This window comes from Dendrobium catenatum, unplaced genomic scaffold (assembly GCF_001605985.2).
Source record: "Dendrobium catenatum unplaced genomic scaffold, ASM160598v2 fragScaff_scaffold_231, whole genome shotgun sequence".
Classification (NCBI taxonomy): domain Eukaryota; kingdom Viridiplantae; phylum Streptophyta; class Magnoliopsida; order Asparagales; family Orchidaceae; genus Dendrobium; species Dendrobium catenatum.
In genome coordinates, this window is record NW_021318693.1 from 11,097,945 (window position 1) to 11,118,096 (window position 20,152).

Consider the following 20,152-nt stretch of genomic DNA (forward strand, 5'->3'; position numbering starts at 1 on the left):
GTACCAGACTCTATCTTCACCAAGTTGTCTACTATTCATGCTATATTTTCACATCTTTCAAACCTTAATTTGCACACATCCAAGTGGTCCCTCATGGACCCGAGCTAATGATTTGGCCAACAATAGAATCAACGCTCTTCACCACTATTACACTTTTTTTAATCCTACTTTTACATAGTATGATGGCTTTCTTATGCCAAAACTATATAGGAGAGTTTGCCATGCTAAAAATAATCATCTTTGAGAAATTAATAGTAGCAACAATATTCACCTATTTTGAATATTCCACTATATCAAAGCCAATTTGACATTGTGATAATTACTATGTTTGAGAACTAGTTGAGAATTTTAGGTGAATTCGATACCCGTTGGTAACCCTGATGATTTGAATATGATATGATAACCTATTTTGATTATTTATTTATTTTTTGGTTTATAACTATATAAGTATAGAGCTTATAGATTAATTGATTAAAAAAATCATACAACATGTAAACTAATTTGAGGAAAAAAAAAAAAAAAGAAGAATCGTTTTCAGATCAAAATCAAATTTACAAGGTAATTTAAACTTGACCTATTCAAAAAATTTTAAATTAAATTGATGAGTTGGATCATTTATTAACAACTAGTTGGAGTTGATTATCATCTGTAGGTGATCGTATCCATTTGAACGAAGCTGTTCTCACAGCTTTCAGTGGAACCAACCAGAGCCGCCGCATCAACACCGTTAATTTCCATCGCCAGTGTAATTAACGGCTCTAAAATCATCGTTTCCGGGAATACGGTGAAAAGAGCTAAAGCAGCGGGACGCTGGAGTACCAGGTTATCCACCACTGGTCTCCAATTCCCTGCAGCTCGACGCAGGAGTTCACTCGTCACTCTCTTCCGTTTGTCCTCTTCCCGACCAGTGATGGCTTCCGTTATCTACGCCTCTGCCTCAATTGCCGTCTCGACCCGGTCGCCACACGGCCGTCGGTTGCCGGCGCTCCGTTTTCCACCAGCTCTCTCTTTACACAGTAAGCTTCGATCGAATCCTTAGCCTCTACTTGTTTCGATATTCCCGTAAACATTGGCGATTTCATGGGTTTCAGGGCGGAGATTGATGGTTAAGGCGGCAGAAACTGATGCTAATGAAGGTCTAATTACGATTTCTGTCCCATTTTAATTAAGCCTCAAGTTAATTCTTTGTTTTATTTTCTTTATTTTCGTAAAGTTTTTTATTTTTTATTTGGCCTGGAAGGATGTAGACGGTATTGGATGCATTGAATTTAGTTTTATTCGATAATGCAGCTAAACCTGAGGCTCCTGCTAAGGCACCGACAGTTGTTAGTGGTTCCAGCTTCAACCAGCTTTTTGGCATAAAGGGGGCTGCACAGGAGACGGTAAGAATATTTTTGTATTGCATTTCCCTTTTAGAAGATTTCTTGATTGATATATACTCACAATAATAATAGCATATTCGTTCACAAGAACAAAAGAAAATTTCTGATATACTAACCTAAACACCTGCTGAATGCTTTGTTGTCATAAAAAGTAATATACACCTATATATGCAGAGCCTAACATCTCTCATAAGACAAGACCCACTATAGGAAAGTAAGCTATTTCCGGCGGAAAAATCCGTCGTAACATAAGCCAAATTCGTCACAAATTTAACTTTGCAGTGGATTTGCGGCGAAATACATTCCGACGATAAAAGTATTTGCGTTGGGAATAATCAGCCCCAAATATTTTGCGACGTACTTACGGTGGATTTACGATGGAGTTAAATTAAAAAAAAATTATATGTTCATTTTAGACAGGTGTCGCTAATTCCGCCACAAATTATGACGGATTTGCGACGTAAATACCGCCGCAATTTGCAGTGGCCTTACGATGGATATTTCCATCGCAACTTTCTGCCGTAAATCCACCGTAATTTGCAACGGAATTTTCCGCCGCAATATACGATACATATTCGTCGTTTCGTTGTTTGGGGCGAAAATTCAGCTGCATATTCGTCTAAAATATGGAGCATTAATAAAAAGAAACAACACCTAATAACAGTTATTTGGCTTTTCAACAATGACAATTCAAGCAGTTTAAAAGTAATAGTTAATAATGCTAAATGTGGTAGTTAATAATGCTAATATTTCAACAAATATTGTTAAAATAAACATAAGAAACAAACCGTTCAACAATCACATTCCAACTACTAAAATAAACAATCACATTCGAACTGTTCTATAATTAATATAGCACTGCTAAAGTGTCGATATAGTTCTTATAAAAAAATTAAAATGCATAAAAAATCTAAGAAGACAATCTAAGTAAAATATGTTTTTCACTCTTCTGCTCGGCCGATGCAGGTGTAGGCTGATTTCCATTAATCAGCTATCCCAATCTCTGAAACTCATTCAGTATCTGCATGTGCATGTTCGCTTGTGATTTTCGGACATGTTTTAGTCTGCTGTCAAGTTAGCCACCTATTGGCTATACAAACTATCCTTGCTGTTTACAGAGAAGCTGGAGATAGAAGAGCACTGTCTCTCATACGCATAGGCCTGTGAGCCTAATCCATAAATTCATCCCTTTTGCATTTTGCCTGCCGCCTGCGACTAAATATGGAAGTCAGAAATATCTACGGAACCCCTAGAAGATCCCTCGCCAGCTGCAACATAGCTCTCTCGAGGCCGTATATAGTCATCGTATAAACAAAACAAAAGATTAATCATCGTATAATCATCTCTTACTATTTTTCTCTAAGTATTGTAACCTTATATATTTATATAGGCCCACCTCGCTCACTTATCTACCCTCTACTAGTTCTCCTAAAGCTTATGGGTGTAACTGTGCAACTCAATAGCAGTGGGTTATCTACTCAGTATATCTATCTGCAATATACTTAGATTAATATGTATAACCAAATAAATTATTAAAGTCTATTAAAATTCTCATCAATCGTCGTTTTTGCTCAGTATGTAGAACTAAGCCCTAGTGTGGAGGAAGCTACCGAGGCCCCTGATTGTACGAACCCGTTCGTACTATACGATATTCAAATTATTACCTATATTTATCCCTGTGATTAATCAATCAAATCAAGGTTTATTTAATACAATAGATCATATAATATGATGTGGATCGTACTAGATGATAGGCGGAGTCGAAAATTGGCCGTCCCAAGGATCGTCCTAGATGAACCTTGATTTATTGAACTAATAGTACAATACGATACCCATCATACTGGATGATGGGCAGAGACGATTTTCTTTCTTCCCGGCAATTGTCCTGTACAAACCTGAGAAAAATGAACTAATCGTAAAGTACGATCTAAGCATTGTATTGTACGATCAACATAAAGAGTTTTGAACAGATCGTACTGAGACTCTATTCTTCATACTAGATGAATTGAGTTTTAACCTAATCGTACTATACGATCCAAGATCATATTGTACGGGGTATGTAATGATAGAATTGGAATTTTAGGGTTTTTTTAAGGCCTCATATTTAAACACTCTTTTTAAACTTTGAAGAAGGTTTTTCTTTTGGCTGTTGACGGGATTCTGAGAGAGAGCTTTGTGAGGTCTTAGAGCATTGAAGAAGGATAATGTGAAGTTGTGAGATTGGAAGAAATAGTGTGAGAGGATTCCATTCCGTTTCTCATAGTAGACTTGCACCTTGATTCCTCTAATGGCTTTGTTGATTACTTGGGATTGCTCTGGGGAGAAAAGCTTCAAGGTTGAAGCTCTTCGGGTTCACTTTGTTCACCAAAAGGGTGAAAAAGGATTCATAGGTTCTCTGCCTTCACCAAGAGGGTAAAAAGGATTTCGAGGTTCTCTGCCTCACTAGGAGGGTGAAAGGATTATGATACTCTGCCGCACCGAGTTGGTAGAAGAGACTGTTGTAAGGGCTTCTCCGCCTTGCTGTGGGGCTAAAGAGGAGACACTAAGAGTTTAGTATAATACCCGGAAAGAAGGGCTTCAGGGAATTGACGTAGGTCATTATTTGACTGAACCACTATAAAATCTGATTTGTTCGTTCTTTATTTGTGCACTTTTATTTTCTGCAATTTACTCTCTTGCAAATTTGTGCTGTGAATGTTCTGATTGGTTTAGATTCATTCGGTAGAAAACAAAAATTCTTTATAACTTCATCTTTGAGTTTTCTACAAAATCAAAATAAAAAAATTGTATTGGACTTGCTTCTGCATTGTGAGATTTCAATTTCAAATTTAAGTTTTAAATTTGGCAATTAAGTTTTCAAAAAGGATTTTTGAAAAATAAAATTTGTAAGGAAAATACTAATTCATTTCTCTCTTGTTGTGCCTTGTGTAGTTCAACGAGATTTAACAACCTCCCTTAAACTTTCAGAAATAAGCTTTGACCTTTAAGCACCATAAACTGTCCTACCATTGTTATTGCTCAATTATGATATTTTGGTTGAGAAATTCTCATTTGTACCGGACTCCCTACATTCATCTTGCTTTTTTTGTAATATTTAGATAGAGTCATAGTTTGTGCTAGCCAAGAAAATGTGCAAAGACAAACGTTAAATTTAAAACCAAAATAAAAGATAAAGAAATTGCTAAAGAGTGTTGTTGAGGGCAAGCTTTTGAAGGGTGCATTTCTTTCTCTCCTTGTCTCAGATAAGTTGCTTGATCAGCAATGTTTATTTCATCATCTAGGCTGATGCACTGGTGCAATGCCAAACAAATAAAATAAAATGAAGTCTCGTATCCTTTCTGTTCCAAAAGTTGTATTTTTGTTATTAGATCTACCTCACAACTTTTAGATTTTGTTTTTCTTTAAACCTAGATTTGCTTATCCAGGAAAGGAAGAGTTCCATATTAAATGCTTTCATATACGCATCTAGCCGCTAGAATTAGGTCAAACTGTGTTGTATCTAGGAGAGGGCATGGTGATATTGTTCGGCAGTAAGGCGTTCATCATTCCTTGGAAGTGTTTCTGCATGCCTTCATAGCATTTTTATTTTACCTTATTAGGTAAATGATAATTTTCAAATACATGTCTTTCTTTTTTCTTTTTTTTGATATATTGTAATTAGAATTATTTTTTTCTAAACGCTATTTCCTCCTGAATATTTAATAAGATAAATCTTATATTATCATGTAAAAAGTACATGTAAATGAACATGAAATTTGAAGAATTGAATTTCTTTATTCACATTATGATGTATCATAGTTTGTTGTAGAACATATATAAATTGCCAATAGTTCAACTTGCCCTTGCAAATTTCCCGACTATACTTGTGATTGCTTTGCTTTTGGTCCTCTTTAATGTCGTCTTTAATTACCCTGTTTTGGTTTGTAGCTTATGCGCAATCCTCTTTAATTTTCTTCATTGTCATGGTGGAAGATGTTTAATTTCAGCGTCAAAATGTAAAGGTTATACAGCAGCTATAACAGGTACACTTTATGCTTTTAGGCCAAACTGGTTACGGGAGTACAACGACATTCAACTATTTGTCATTCTTTTAGAGATTGTAGTGATATTAAGGACATCCTGAGACTACTGTAAATTGTCCCAATCTCTACTTGTCACTTGTATGAGTACAACGACATTGAAATATTTGTCACTCTTTTAGAGATTGTAATGATATTAAGGACACCCTGTGAAGACTGTAAATTGTCCCAATCTCTACTTGTCACTTGCAGGAGTTCTCTAAGATAGTACCATTTAAATAAATTATTTAAGTAAAAATTCATGTGTGATGGATTTAGGATTTCTACTATTTATTCCAATTTTCTTCATGTTTATGAAACTTGATTTATTTATTGCACGAGAACATTGAACCAATATCCATGTTATTGTTTGTTGGTCAAATGCTTTAGGACAAATGGAAGATCCGTCTTCAACTTACAAAACCTGTTACTTGGCCTCCATTGGTGTGGGGGGTGATCTGCGGGGCTGCTGCTTCTGGTATTTTCCTGTTATCTTATGTTGTGCATGACCTCGGGTAATTGGAAGATTTTTCATTATTTGCTGCATCAGTCTAGCGATCAATATCTGTTGGGCTTCACCAAACTATAGATAATCCTTTAGCATTGAACATTTTTATATTTTATCTTGGTGTATACTCACATAACCATAAATGAACCTTCAGCAACTTATAAAAAAAAAAAACCTTCAGCTAGAATCTTATAACTAAAAATGACATGATATATTAGCAGTAACTCTGTAAGCTTATTCTTATCCTTTGAGATGTCAATTTGGGTTCATGGTCTGTGTTTAGGTCCAACTTGAAAATGACCCGACCATACGGTCAACTTATTTGTTTATTAAACGGGTCAAAAATTTCAACCCGAACTTTAATCGATCAAACTTGATAAAACATTAAAATCATTTAAATTGGGATGGTTTAGCATCAATCGAACCTGTTGACCAGTAAGGTCGAAAAAAAAAAAGAAAAAGAAAAAAAATCGCTTACCTGCTCTCTTCTGAAGCACGTCGCACGTCGCGGACACATCCACGACACTCTCCCCACGTCACCTACACGACGCATTCGCGTCATTAAGTAGCCAAAGAGAAGAGTCCGAAGGCCTCTTGCTCTCGCTCATTCCTTCCGCAACCGCAAACTCCTTCTCCAAGCTGGACTTATCTCACTGATGCCTCTTCCTCGACGTTGCCCCTAATCCCGTCGGCCTCCACCTCCTGTAGCCTTCGACGCCTCTGACCGATGAAGCCAAGGCCAAAGCCGGCCGAGCCCCATCTCCTCTGCTTCCCGCAAGCATCCCGTAACCTCATCCGACACTTCCAGTAGGTTTTCTCCTCCTCCTCACCCGTCCAAGCTTTCTCCCTTTCATTATCTTTTTCGGCCGAATCCCTTAAATCCACCGAGCTCTTTCACCCACACGACCCAAGCCGAAGGCCGCGCCTCCATTGATCGGAACTCCCATCTCGACGCTTAACTTCTGGCTTGAGCTCTCCTCCTACCCGATTCCGTTGAGAGAGAGAGAGAGAGAGAGAGAGAGAGAGAGAGAGAGAGAGAGAGAGAGAGAGAGAGAGAGAGAGAGAGAGAGCTCATAACCTTGGCCGAACCCAGTAGCCGCCCCCTTTTGCTCCAGCTGATCTCTAGGTATAGGTCTTAATTTATTTTACTTAGTTATTAGTAATCACTTAGTATTATTATTATTATTAATATTATATATGTGTATTCATGTGTGTGCGTGAGGAAGATTTGTAAAAAAAGAAAAACAAAGGAGAAAGAAGTCAAAAAAAGGGAAGAAAAAGAAAAGGAAAAGAAATACAAAAGAAATGTTGCCTCATTTTTCATGCCCTCCTACCTCGATGTGCGTGTTGAGCCGGCGGACCGCCTATACACGCTTTTCTCTAGCGCGGTGGGAAGGGAACCCAGCGCAAAACCTACGACGAGGTAGGTGAGCGACCCCTCGGCTCCAAAACCCTGTTCTCGGCATTTGTGGCGCACCGGGAAAACCGCCTATACACGCTTTTCTTTAGCGTGGTGGGATGAGAATCCAGTGCGGCGCCTACAGCGAGACCGGGATATTCCTAAGTACCTGCTCGCGGGGAAATAATTCCTCTTTTCTTGTAATAGGTACTGAAGACCCATACACGCCTTTCTCTGGCATGGTGGGGACAAAGATTTTACGGCCGCGGTGTCCTTGTACGAGGGCACCTACTGTACACACTTTTCTCTAGCGTGGTGGGAGGCCCAGTTTTCCATAGTTTTTCCCTAAACGGGGGAGACATCAGGAGACTGCCATAATTTCGGGTGAAAATATGACTGTACTCGGGAATGATTTGAACTAAAAAAGAACAAGAACCTTGACTCAAATGAGCATGAACAATAACTTGTGGACCTTTGAACTTGATTGAACACGAGCAGGGGACCTATAAAAATGAATTTAAATGAATTCAAATCTAATTAAAATTGGACAAGACTCGGATTCGAGTGAACTCAAACTTGAATTCAATTTGAAAATGAAATGAATCAAACAAAACCACTTGAACTTGTACTATGGACTCGAACATTAGTGGGTTGAACAATTTGAACTCAAACGAGTACTTGAGTTGGACTATGGGGGACATAGAACTCAGCTTGCATATTGTGTGTATGAACTTGATTTGAACTGAACTTGAAAGGACTCAGACTTGAGTCTGATTTGAGCATCATTGCCCCCTCGCATTTGGTACCAATCAAACCATGACACCTTTTACGGATGTATTTAGTGAAGCATACAACGAATGCAAATGCTCGCTAGCATCAGCAATCATCCGATCAAAGATGAACACATAGATCCCATGCAAGCAGAAGGTGATTGATTGGCACATTAAGTGCGAATATCTACGATCCTTTGTAGGAGGCCTGCTATGTATTCGGCACATGTTTGTGGGCAAAATGTGAAAGATTTGCAATACATCACAAACATGTATAAGCATGGTGTAATAGACTCCTATGACAATACCTACAATTTCCTGTAGATTGAGATGACAACACTGACACTTGATAGTGGGAGATCCGTCCTTACAAACAAATATAATTTCCAATACCCACCTGAGATTGGTAAAAGGTGGATATGATGAAGGCGATAATGGCTCTTCCACGAACACTTCTAGGAGGTCGTAGTAGATACAACGAACCCTTGTGGACACAAGTACATATATCACCTACGACAGCAGTGATTGAAATGCTGCAAAATATGTCGGGTAGATAACTCGATGTACAAAAAGGGACACCCCCTGGCATAAGGAAAGGGATGTTTAAACAAATTAGAACTAAACTTTCTGGTGTTCCAAAGTTTATTCGTAGTCCTATACTTAAGAAGAAAACCGTTATGGTGTCCACAAACATCGGAAGTAACAAGTCTACAACGCTAAAGACCCTGAAAAGAGTTCTTTTCAGAACAGCAGTCACGAAAAGTCTAAAAAGACCTTCCCGGTGAATGAAAAAAGGGGAGTCAGCATCAAGATGATGAGATTCTTTATGATATATAGATAATACCGCTATCGGATCCGCAACACGTATTAGCGGATAGAAGGCGTATATAAACCCTCAAATGAAATGTTGAGTGCATTCAAATGGCAATTACCTGCACTACTAAAATATTTCAAAATACCCCTGCACGTGCACCATAATTTGTATACACATAGGTACACTAAAGGGAAAAATACAATCTCGACCCGCATGCGCTCCGGCTAGCATATTTTTGGTACACACGTGATGTCTAGGGATGCTACGCGGGTCGATAAGTGAATTCAAGTTCGAACCCGATCCTTTAATGCAGATTAATAGGAGTCGACAGGGTTTGAACCTTCAAACAAATACACGGTTGTGGCGACTGGCGTATTTGTTTTAATACATTCATATTAGGCCTTCAAGGTTTATAATAAAAAAAATTCACAAACAAAGGCATAAAGCCTACGAAACCTGATCCTCCTAAACAGATAAATAAGAGTAGACAGGGTTCGAACCATTGAATAAATATGCGGTCATGAAGTTGACCAGAATATTTATTTTATACATTTAAAGGCCTTTAACAAAGAAAATTCACAAACAAATGTATGATGCCTGAGAAACCCGATCATCTGTTGACAGCTCAACAGAGTAGACAAGGTTTATCAACAAAAATTAAAATATTTTTAAATGGAAATGAGCTCAAAACCCCCCGATGATGGGCGTGTTGAATGTAAATCTCAACCGGAGGGGTTATTCAAACATTTTCCAATGCCACCCAGATTCCTACGAAATTAAAGTTTCAAAGATTCCAAAAATCTCAAAATCCAAGATGTTTAAAATTGAAAATCAAACCATTAAACACTGAAAGCAAATATTTATCTACCCTCCGTAACATTTTGTCGGGTAGATAAATCAAAATTTACTTTAGCTCACATAGAGCTAATGCCTAAAAAAATTTCATTAGTATCCATTCTCAAACAATCTCCTGCCATTAAGGATGTGGTACGTGTCATCTAATCGACAGTTTTGCTGCCAAATGGCACCACAGGATAAACGGTTATGACCTGGGGCTCTCTGAACCGAATGATTTTGCCGCTAAATGGCACCATGAAATACCGGTTATGATCAGAGCCAATACGCTCCTTAGTGGCATCAAATCTTTGAGATATTAATCAATAGGATATGATTGATAGGGCACAAAGCCCTCTGTTAGCTAAGGTGGATTCAAATTTATCCCCTTAGGCAAATACTCATCCCAGGTCTACAAGGTACCCTTGGACAAAACAACCCATTGTAAAACCTGCAAAATGCCAATTTAGACCCCGCACGTTTTTCAATGCGTCGCAACGAGTTTTAAGTGAATTTATCAAAGTCGTCGGAATTCGAAGCAATAAATTTTATAAAATCTTACATAAAATTATGATCGTTTTGATATATATAACCTATATTAAATTATGTGTATTTTGGGAATTATAAAATTCGGAAGATTAGAAATGCCCAAACTACCCTTATTTGTTCATAAAGCCGAATTTGTTTAAGCAAGGGCATAAGGGTCATTAGGAAATCATCCATTCCTATTATGAGAAGAACCAAACCCTCCTCCCTCTCATGTCACGCACGCTAGGCCAAACCGAGAGGACGAAGGGCATGAGGTGTCTGGTAGGAGCGGCGACGAGAGGCTTCGGGCGACAGTTTCCGGCAGCCGTTCATGGAGGAACTTGTAGGGAAAACTAAGGGAAGACTAAGATAAGTTGTTTGCTTGAGTAGTTCCCTCTCCTTTTCTTTGAGTTTTCTTGAAGGGAAGAAATTAAGGTTTTGAGAAAACTTAAGTTTTCTTTGAGATAAGTTTAGGGAAGGGTTAGGGGATGTTTTTAAACCCAAATATGAGTTGTTTTCAAGAAAAATGTGAATTTTGGAAATTAGAGTTTCACTCAATGTTGTTTTTCTTTGGAGATGCCTTTACAAATGTAGTTCCTAATGACATAAGAGAGTCTCTAATTGAAAAATAATGCAAGGTTGAGGAAAACTTTAAGTTTATAATTTAGATTTTTTTCATAATCATGTAATTTTTTATCCTTATGGTTCTAAAAGGTTTTTGGAAGGATTTTAGAGACAAATTTTGGGCTTTTGCATAAAATACAAGTTTTTTAAATTTTGATTTAATATAATAAAAAAATTATTTATGTTTTAATTATTATTTGAGAGTAGGGAGGATGTTTGCATGCATAAAATCTAAGATTTATGACTAAATCCTATTTGAGGGAATGAGAATGAGAGATGTCATGAAATGGTATGAGGGGTTTAAATTGAAAACTTGGACATAACACAGGGATGAGTTCTTTATTAACATAAAATAAGGATTTAAGAAGTTTATATGGGGACTAGTGATATTTACACATATGTTTGTCTCTTGTAGATTTTGATTGCGTAAGAGGAAAGGGTCGTAAGGACTTTTATTGTGGTGAGGTAGGTGAAATGGACTTCTTTTAAATTTAGAAAAGCTTTTTACATGAAAATACATAGAAATAATATTTTTTTTATACTTTTTATGATATCTTTATGACTAGCATGTTTCCTTATATAAGCTCATGATCACTTGATATAAAAGTAAAGTCTTTTTCATGTAATATTAGAACTCAATGATGAATCTCATGCTTCTTTCTTTACATGTACTTCACATGTCTTCTCTTTACATGCAAATATACATATGAGCATAGCAAACATATATTTTCATATGAAAACATACACTTGAATAGTTTACATAAGCCTCTCTTATGAATATGTAAGAATTATGTGCATGTGCATGTTGACACAGAAGTATCAATGGTAAAGGAGCTCCTTTGTGCAATGGTACTGGGGCTCTTTTGAGCCAAGTGGTAAAGGAGGTTCTTTTGAACCAAATGGTAAATAAATGACCAATTTTATATACCAGATCAGTATAAATGATACTTCCAAAATGGGTGTTATATATATATATTAAGATATTATGAACATTGCATCTTTATGTTATATGCATATGAGGCTATTATTTGAGGTATGAATGTTCTAAGAGGAAGAATGAAAAATTATGAAATGAATGAGAACTTAAATGTTGATGTAAAGACATGTATAACCTTAGACAAATTTTGTAATATATTAATTATTCTTTTATTGAGATATAAAATCATGTTGTAGTTTCTTCCCTTATACCTAAATTTATTTGAATGCCATGTACACCTATTGAGTTGTGACTCATTCATGTTGTGGGACATTTTTTAGGAGGATTTGGTAAAAGATAATGGCGGATAGACCTCCCCTCACGTACTGTCGTAGGGACACAACGGGCGGCAGGTTCTGTCTTTTGTTTTTGATATTTTGAGATAGAAGGATTAGAAATGATATATAAGAAAATGATTTTGGACACCTTTTATATTTTGTAAGCTTTATGTTAGAATTATTTTGTTGATGGATGAATAGAAAGAAAATTTCCTCTTGATTTTATTTTAGTGGCTCTTTCTTATGATATGAAGATGTTGTGTATATGAAAATGCGAAAGTTATTATTTCCTACTGTTCGATCCGTTCCCGCCTCGCACTTGCGAGCTAACCGGGCCGGGTCGTGACACCCATGGCTGCCGACAATGTTCCTTTTGTCAGGTTGGGTCGACTACCTCCTCTGACTAAGTAGACTAGGGACCACGATGGCCCGGGACGACGGAACCATGGGATCTTGATCGAGTCTATCATCCATTCCCCCACCATCCGCTTTAAGTACAAGATGGTGAAATTCCAATTTTAAATATCAAACTCTTCAAATTTTCTATTCCAAATCCTTGTTGCTACTGTATGCCAGATAACACGTATCTCTACGTATCTGATCGATGACTAGCCTTAATTGAAAGTTCTCTCTCATTATTGGGGGGGGGGGGGAATTAACATAGGTGCTTGCGCCTATAGAAAACCAGAACTCAGATCATAAAGTCCTTGCAAAATGAGGGCGAAATCTTTGGGTAGTATCTTACCTACAAACCCATATGCCTTCCAAAATTTACCCCAGAACTTAATTCAGTTAAAACTCCCTCGCCGAAGAAATGCAATCACCAGGTGGAGGCCGGGGCCGAATTTTTGGATCCCACAGATTTCTGGCGACTTCGCTGGGGATTGATTTCTCTTTCAATCTCTGGCTAGTCATTCATAGGCTATAGTAGCAAGCAAATCAATATAAACTAAAATTTTAAATTTTCTTAAAAATCAATCTTTTAAATAAAATTCATTTGAAATTCAATGAACAGGACTTTAATTCTATTCCAATTTTCCTGTTTCTGTTATCTGTTATGCTTAATTTCTATATTTTGAAAGTGTGGGGTGACGTATCAATTCTGATTAATAACCACTGCCTTTCATTTGTGTAGAATGGAAATATAAGGCACCCCGATGACCGTCCAACTGGGATGAGGAGCCAGGATTCAACTGACGAATGCTGTCATAGAAACTGAAAACACTGGAGCCACCATCCACTTTGGTGGGCTTGAATTCTCAGCAACTACTGTAAGGGTTGCAGCCGTCCCTGTGTACGACATAAATTCTGAAGAACTTTCTGGAAGGTCCCATTCTGCAAGGACCAGTGTATAACATGCGCATCTGCCAACGCCGCGAACTACTGCTAGAGGCGCTGCTCAAGGAAGAACTTCTGTGTTTGAACAATTATCCCAATATGAGACCTTGACTGCAAAAAGGGTTGTTATTGGAAATAAAATTTCCGTGGTGATTGCAAACACCACTACCCTGCCCAGTGAGCCTGTTGAATCTGGGAAATATGACACTGAGGCTTTCTCATATGGAGGAAGGTTCAATAGAAGGCAGAGGAGGAAAAGAACGGAACTGCGAGCTCAGTAGTTACCAGTACCAATCCATCCCTCTAACCTGTCAGTACAAGAACCAGAGATCAATATTCCCACCCAAAACAGGTTCACTAACCTGAAGTGGATAAAGAGAAATAGCTCTTCTGATAAGCTCAAATAATCCTTCTAGGAGCATCGACCTGAAGCCCCGACCCCTCAGAAAACAAGAGAGCCTGAACGTCTATCAGCTCGAGTTCATTGAGTGCTAAAGACGGTCAAAAAGAAGGGATTAATGAAGAAAAAGTTCTAGAGGTTATTGATTATTGAGGCCCGAAGAACCCCTTCAAGAGAAAGGCTATCATCTGCTGTGATAGCTGAACGAAGAAATTATCGACGACAAGCTCCGTAGGAAGCACATCGGGGCATGACACTTGGACCACGTGTCCAAGAATCCACCACCGAAAGGGCCCAGTGGAAAGGTAAACAAGTTTGGAGGCCGAAGCCTCGAAAAGAAAAGATGATTGAAGAAAGAGATAGTTCAGGCGTGACATCCGGAACAGTCTCCCGAAGATCCGCCCCTGCCAACAAAACTCGTTAGAGATGGGTCCAAAAGAAGGCCCATAATGACAACTATAATGACGATCGACATCCTGGAGAGTTCTCCAGGAGATCCCGTCATTGACCTGCCGTAACCAAGGAAGAATTTCATTTCGATCACAGTCTGCGAATCGAAGAAATAGTCATCCCAAGCCAAAAACCTGAAATTCAGTGGCGACGCTGCTCAGAAATTCAGGTACAAGAAGAAGAATATGATGATGAAGACACTATGGAGATCGAGGTGGTTTGCTTTGTCAGCCATATTGATGTTGAGGATGATGATGTTGAAGATGACCAACAATTACAACCTCATGTACGTGTTTATCGACATCACCATAAGGTTAGATCCATTACCAGTCGAAGTGCTCGCTCCTTAGGAGAAGGAGAGGAAGAAGAAGAGGTCGGAGAAAACCCATTTGTTGGCGAAGACATCACACTCGCTAAAATGAGAAGACAAATGAGTCGATAGATGCGTGAAAAAGATAGAGAAATCTCTTAGTTAAAGGATAAAATAACTGAGATGATGATTCAAATGACGGCGATGATAGAGATGATGCAGAAGATCACTTATGTAGTTCCTGTACCGACTCAGCCCATCAACCAAGCTGTGAGTAATGTTCTAGTAAATCCTCAAAATCTCTAAGCGCCGCAAGCCTCATGAGTGAAAGGTGTACCTGAAGGTGGTAAGGAAACTGATGATCTGACCCGTCAGCGTACTCCAGAAAATATGGCGAGCGTCTTTGAACCTGTAACTGTCGCGCAACTAGAAGGCTTAATCAGTGAAAAGATTAAAGCCATTATAGCTGCCGAACATGCAGAGAATTTGGTGGAAAAGGTCGCCCATACCCGGCAGAGTATGATAAGGTGCCGTATACAAAGGGATATTCTGTATCGAAAATCAATATTTTTGATGGCAATAAAAATCCTAGATAACACCTCGCACAATTCAAAGCAACCTGCGGGAATACTGGAGGAAATGATGCTCTGTTATTTCGACAATTCGTGAGTATCTTGAGTGAAACTGCTTTCGAATGGTATGCCGAGCTACTAAATGATTCACTAAAGAGCTTTGAGGAGTTAGAGGCCTTGTTCATGAAAAGATTTACTAGTACAATTGAAAAGACCACCATCGCTGATCTTGCCCTAGATAAAATGAGAAAGGATGAGTCAGTGACGAGAGATATAACACGCTAGTGCAATCTCAGCATGAAGTGCGAGCAACAACTAGAAGAAGAACATGCAGTTCAACTTTTGATGGAGAACATTGACGATAAAATGCAACCCTTCTTATACATGGCTTCAATCATTACCTTCCAAGATTTACTGGATAGGGTTACAAAGTTTAAAAAGTTAAACTTGTCAAAGTCTAAAAGTCTACCCGACATACCCAAAAAGGGCAAGGTACCTAACGCCAGGAAGAATGAGGCTTATTCTACATCCCCTCCCAGACCTGATAAAGGTAAACAGGCAGTATATAATGTAGAAAAAAAGAAAGCAGCCAATGCAATATTGAGAAAAATCAAAACAAGCTTACAATCCTAATCCTCAACCAAAGCTGGTGTTTGGAGGAAATGATAAACCTCGAGCCTTTCCCAGTGGAGGAAAGCGCTAGAGGCAAATAACGGGAACTAGCAAGGAGAAAATGAACAAAGAATATCCATTTAGGAGGGATAGTGTCGCTAAACAGTTCCGACAAGCACTCAAGGCCGGTCTGGAATTGCCAAAATGCAAAAGACCCGAAGAGTCCAAACATACTAGCGATCCAAACTAATGCCCATATCACCGGGTAATTAGCCATCCAATTGAAGATTGCTATGTCTTCAAAGATTGGTTGGAGAATTAGTACAAAATGAGAGAATTAACATTATCAGATAACGTGTTAGTTCGTCCTAGAAAGGAATCTGCTCGGTCTCACGTCCTCTTCCGTACTCCCACCTAAAAAAACAATAACAAAAGAACCTGCTCAAGAAGAACAATGAGAAATTGTAGTCTCCAAAAAGACAACCAAAATGTTGAAACAGCTAGAAGGAGATCCTCGTCTCAAGTGGAAGTTTCCTATTGAGCCAGTATTGAATTTAAAGTGGTTGCCAGTGTCACCTGCATCCACCTCCAGACAGAACTTGGCCAAGCAAGCTCATTCAAGTCTGGCAAAGCAAAATCAAAATCTTCCAAGAAAAAAACCAAATTGAAGAAGCTTGTGGAGAAGAAAACAGCAACTCAAAAGGTTATTGACAGTTTGGGTGAATATTACCAGATCGCCAGGAGGCCTATTATGCTTGGTGATTTCATGAAAGAGCTCAAAATAGATGAAAAGGAGGAAGAAGCTGAGAATGAATCTCTTCCTACAGAGACATGCTAAGTCATCTTTACGACATCAAAGATATCAGATAGGGAGAAATACGCTGAAGTAGCGGCCCCTAGTTTCTGTCTAATGGTGTCATCAATGGATTCAGTTCAGAAGAGGATATATATTTTCCAAATGATGAATATTCAGATCCAAGCATAGCGTCGCAAATGGAGTAAGTGAAACTGGGGGACGATTCTGAGTCCACAGATGAATCTCCAGATATGACAATGGCTGACTCTGAGGAGAATGCTTCATCAAATAAGTCTGAATCAGATGAGGTGGCCCAGGTGTAATTGAAAAGCGGTAAGGTACTACCACCTCCTCCAAAGAAGGGGATTCCTAACAAAGATAAGGGAAAAGAGATAATTATCAATGAATATATTATCTCCGAAAACTCCAAAAAGAAAGAGACTTCAACTAAGGGGATATATTACAATATCTTATCCCACTTGAGGAAGATCCCAGCACAACTTAGCATATACGATGTCCTTGTAATGACTAAAGACCTTCAGAAGACATTGATCCAAGCTCTCAAGGACCTCGAAAGATATGAAGTGTATTTTGCTGAACACAACTTGACTGAGATCTTGTAAGCTCGGAATGAGCCTATAATCACTTTTGCTGAGGATGATCTGATGCTTGGAACGGCAGATCACAACTGCCCTCTGCCTGCAGAGGGCGACAGTATGATTATCAGTTGGATTTTGATCGATCCCGGATCTTCCGTAAACCTCATAAGCCTGAAAGCATTGAGATCATTGTGCCTCGATATAGAACATCTTGGGTAAGATAAGTTGATGGTACATGATTTCAATGAGAAAGGACATAAAGCCCTTGGATCATTTATGCTCCATCTTGTATTTAGGAAATTCCATATAGAAGGCAAGTTCCATGTAATTGATGCAGACACCTCATTCAATGCGTTATTAGGTCACCCCTGGTTGCATGAATATGGCGTTATCCCGTCAACATTACACCAGTGCATGAAGTATCTCAGGGAAGGAGAAGAATGTAGAATCTCTGGTAATATCCAACCCTTTGTAGTACATGAAATAACAATATATGAAGATGCCAGGTACTTCATGCTAAATAAGAAAAAACCTTCGAGTTCTCTTGAAGCTAAAGCATCAAACTCAAAGGCTGCAAAACAACCCAAACAAGAAGATGAGAAGAGGCATGCAGGGAGAAAGACGATTCTTCCCAAAGCACCAACCATTTCAAAAGAAAGGAAATACGTATCTCATCTTGGGAGCGACATAGATGAAAGTGTTGTCACCCCTACAAAATCCCAAAAAGTATTACAGTCTACGGCCAAATGGAGTAGGGAGGTTGAATACTCAAATGATGATTATGACTACGACTCTATCTACATAAACACAGTATATGATGTTTTCTCTAGAAGAATAGATGGCCTGTTAATCTCAGATAGCGTACTCGTAGTCACGCGTATTCCCTTACAACAATTTAAAAAAATCATCCCGCGCGTGATGCATAAGATTGAAGAACTCTCCACTCTTTATCTGCTTCATTTGAAGAAGGGGACTGCACCTGGAAATGTATTATATTCTACTGGAATGCGCGAAGAAGAGAATTATGATTGGTGCTGCATGCACCTCGATTCTGAAGAGTTACTTTTTACAAGGCTACCTAGGTTTAATACCAAATGTATTCATAGAATGCTACGAAAGCAGATCAATATTTCTTTCACTAAACAACAACTTCGTAAATGCCTAGGCCTCTGGTATGGATGGAATCCGCGTCTACTACGACAGAAGGATATAGCTGTGTACAAAGGTATCAGATTCATCAAGCGAAAATACCTCTGGAAGGAGGCTTGCGGAGCAATCACATGCTAAGAAATCAAATCCGATAATGATGGTGATGAGGTATATGAAGCTGACGCTTATGATAATCAACCCGTAGAAGTCAAGCCCGCACCAGAAGAACTGGAAGATGGTGGACAAGCTGCTACTATGGATGAACTAAAAGAAGTCAACTTGGAAACTGAGGAGGACACTCGCCCAACCTTTATTAGATCTCTTATGCCAGAAGAGCAAGTGGAAGAAATAAAAGAACTTACCTGTGAATTCAGGTACTGCTTTGCCTGAACATACGCTGAGATGCCTGGCTTATCTCCTGACGTAGCAGTTCACAGATTAGCCTCAAGCCTGACGCAACACCCATCAAACAAGCTCTAAGGAGAATGAGATTGGAGATTGAAGAACAGGTCGTTGCAGAGACGAAGAAGCTCATAGATGCAGGCTTTATTCGAGAAGAAAAGTATGTTGATTGGATCACCAATATAGTCCCTGTAAAGAAGAAGAATGGCCAGATTCGTATATGCATTGACTTTAGAGACCTCAACAAGGCATGTCCGAAAGATGACTTTCCGCTTCCAGTATTAGAACTTCTAGTTGACAATACTTCTAACTATGATATGTTCTCCTTAATGGACAGATCGTCGGTCTATACTCAAATCAAAATGGAGCCTGAAGATGAAAAACATACATTATTCAGAACACATATAGGCATTTTTTGCTATACAGTTATGCCCTTCGGCTTGAAGAATGTTGGTGCCACTTATCAATAGACGATGACTCATATATTTGATGACTTAATTCATCAAAAGGTCGAATGATACATAGATGACTTGGTCATTAAGCGTATGAGCCGAAAAGATCACATTGATGACTTGAGAATAGTATTCGAGAGAATTAGAAAATATGATCTGAAGATGAACCCTCTCAAGTGTGCATTTGGGGTATCCTCCGGTAAATTTCTAAGGTACGTTGTTTGACATCAAGGTATTGAAGTCGACCCCAAAAAGATCAAGACAATCATGAAGATGCCACCTCCAAAGAACCTTCAACAACTCCGTTCTTTACAAGGATAAATGGATTTCATTCGACGGTTTATATCGAATCTGTCAGGTAGGTGCTAGCCATTTTTAAAGCTGATGAAGAAGGATATACGCTTTAAATGGGATGATGAGTGTTAAGAGGCTTTTGATAGCATCAAGAGATACTTATTGAACCCTTTTATTCTTGTGGCGCCAATCCCAGAGAAGCCTCTTATACTGTACACGACAGCACTAGAAGAGTCCCTCGGAGTATTATTGGCCCAGCATAATGAAGAAGGAAAAGAAAATACACTTTACTATATCAGCCCGAGGTTGATAGGAGTAGAAATGCGTTACTCTCCAATTGAGAAGCATTGCTTGGCCCTGATTTTTGCAGGTCAGAAACTCCGCCATTATATGTTATCTCACTAAATCACATTGATATCGAAGATCGATCCGCTGAAGTTTTTGATGACAAGACCGGCATTGACAGGTTGTTTGACAAGGTGGGCAGTGATACTTCTGCAGTTTGATATCACATATGTCCCGCAAAAGGAAGTGAAAGGGAAAGTGTTTGTAGATTTCCTCGCTGCACATCCTATCCCTGCGGATTCACCGCTTAACAATGATTTAC

At 38.7% G+C, this 20,152-nt stretch overlaps 1 protein-coding gene across 1 annotated transcript in view; it reads left to right on the plus strand.

Moving 5' to 3' along the window:
• Positions 1 to 677: 677 nt before the first annotated feature.
• LOC110111644 (chlorophyll synthase, chloroplastic) overlaps positions 678 to 20,152 on the plus strand; it is a 63,860-nt gene continuing 44,385 nt past the window's right edge. The window contains exons 1-4 of the mRNA XM_020843601.2: positions 678 to 1,016; positions 1,092 to 1,136; positions 1,291 to 1,382; positions 5,831 to 5,918. Coding sequence (XP_020699260.1) covers positions 911 to 1,016; positions 1,092 to 1,136; positions 1,291 to 1,382; positions 5,831 to 5,918 — 331 coding nt within the window. The 5' untranslated portion in view covers positions 678 to 910. The remainder of the gene's footprint in view (positions 1,017 to 1,091; positions 1,137 to 1,290; positions 1,383 to 5,830; positions 5,919 to 20,152) is intronic.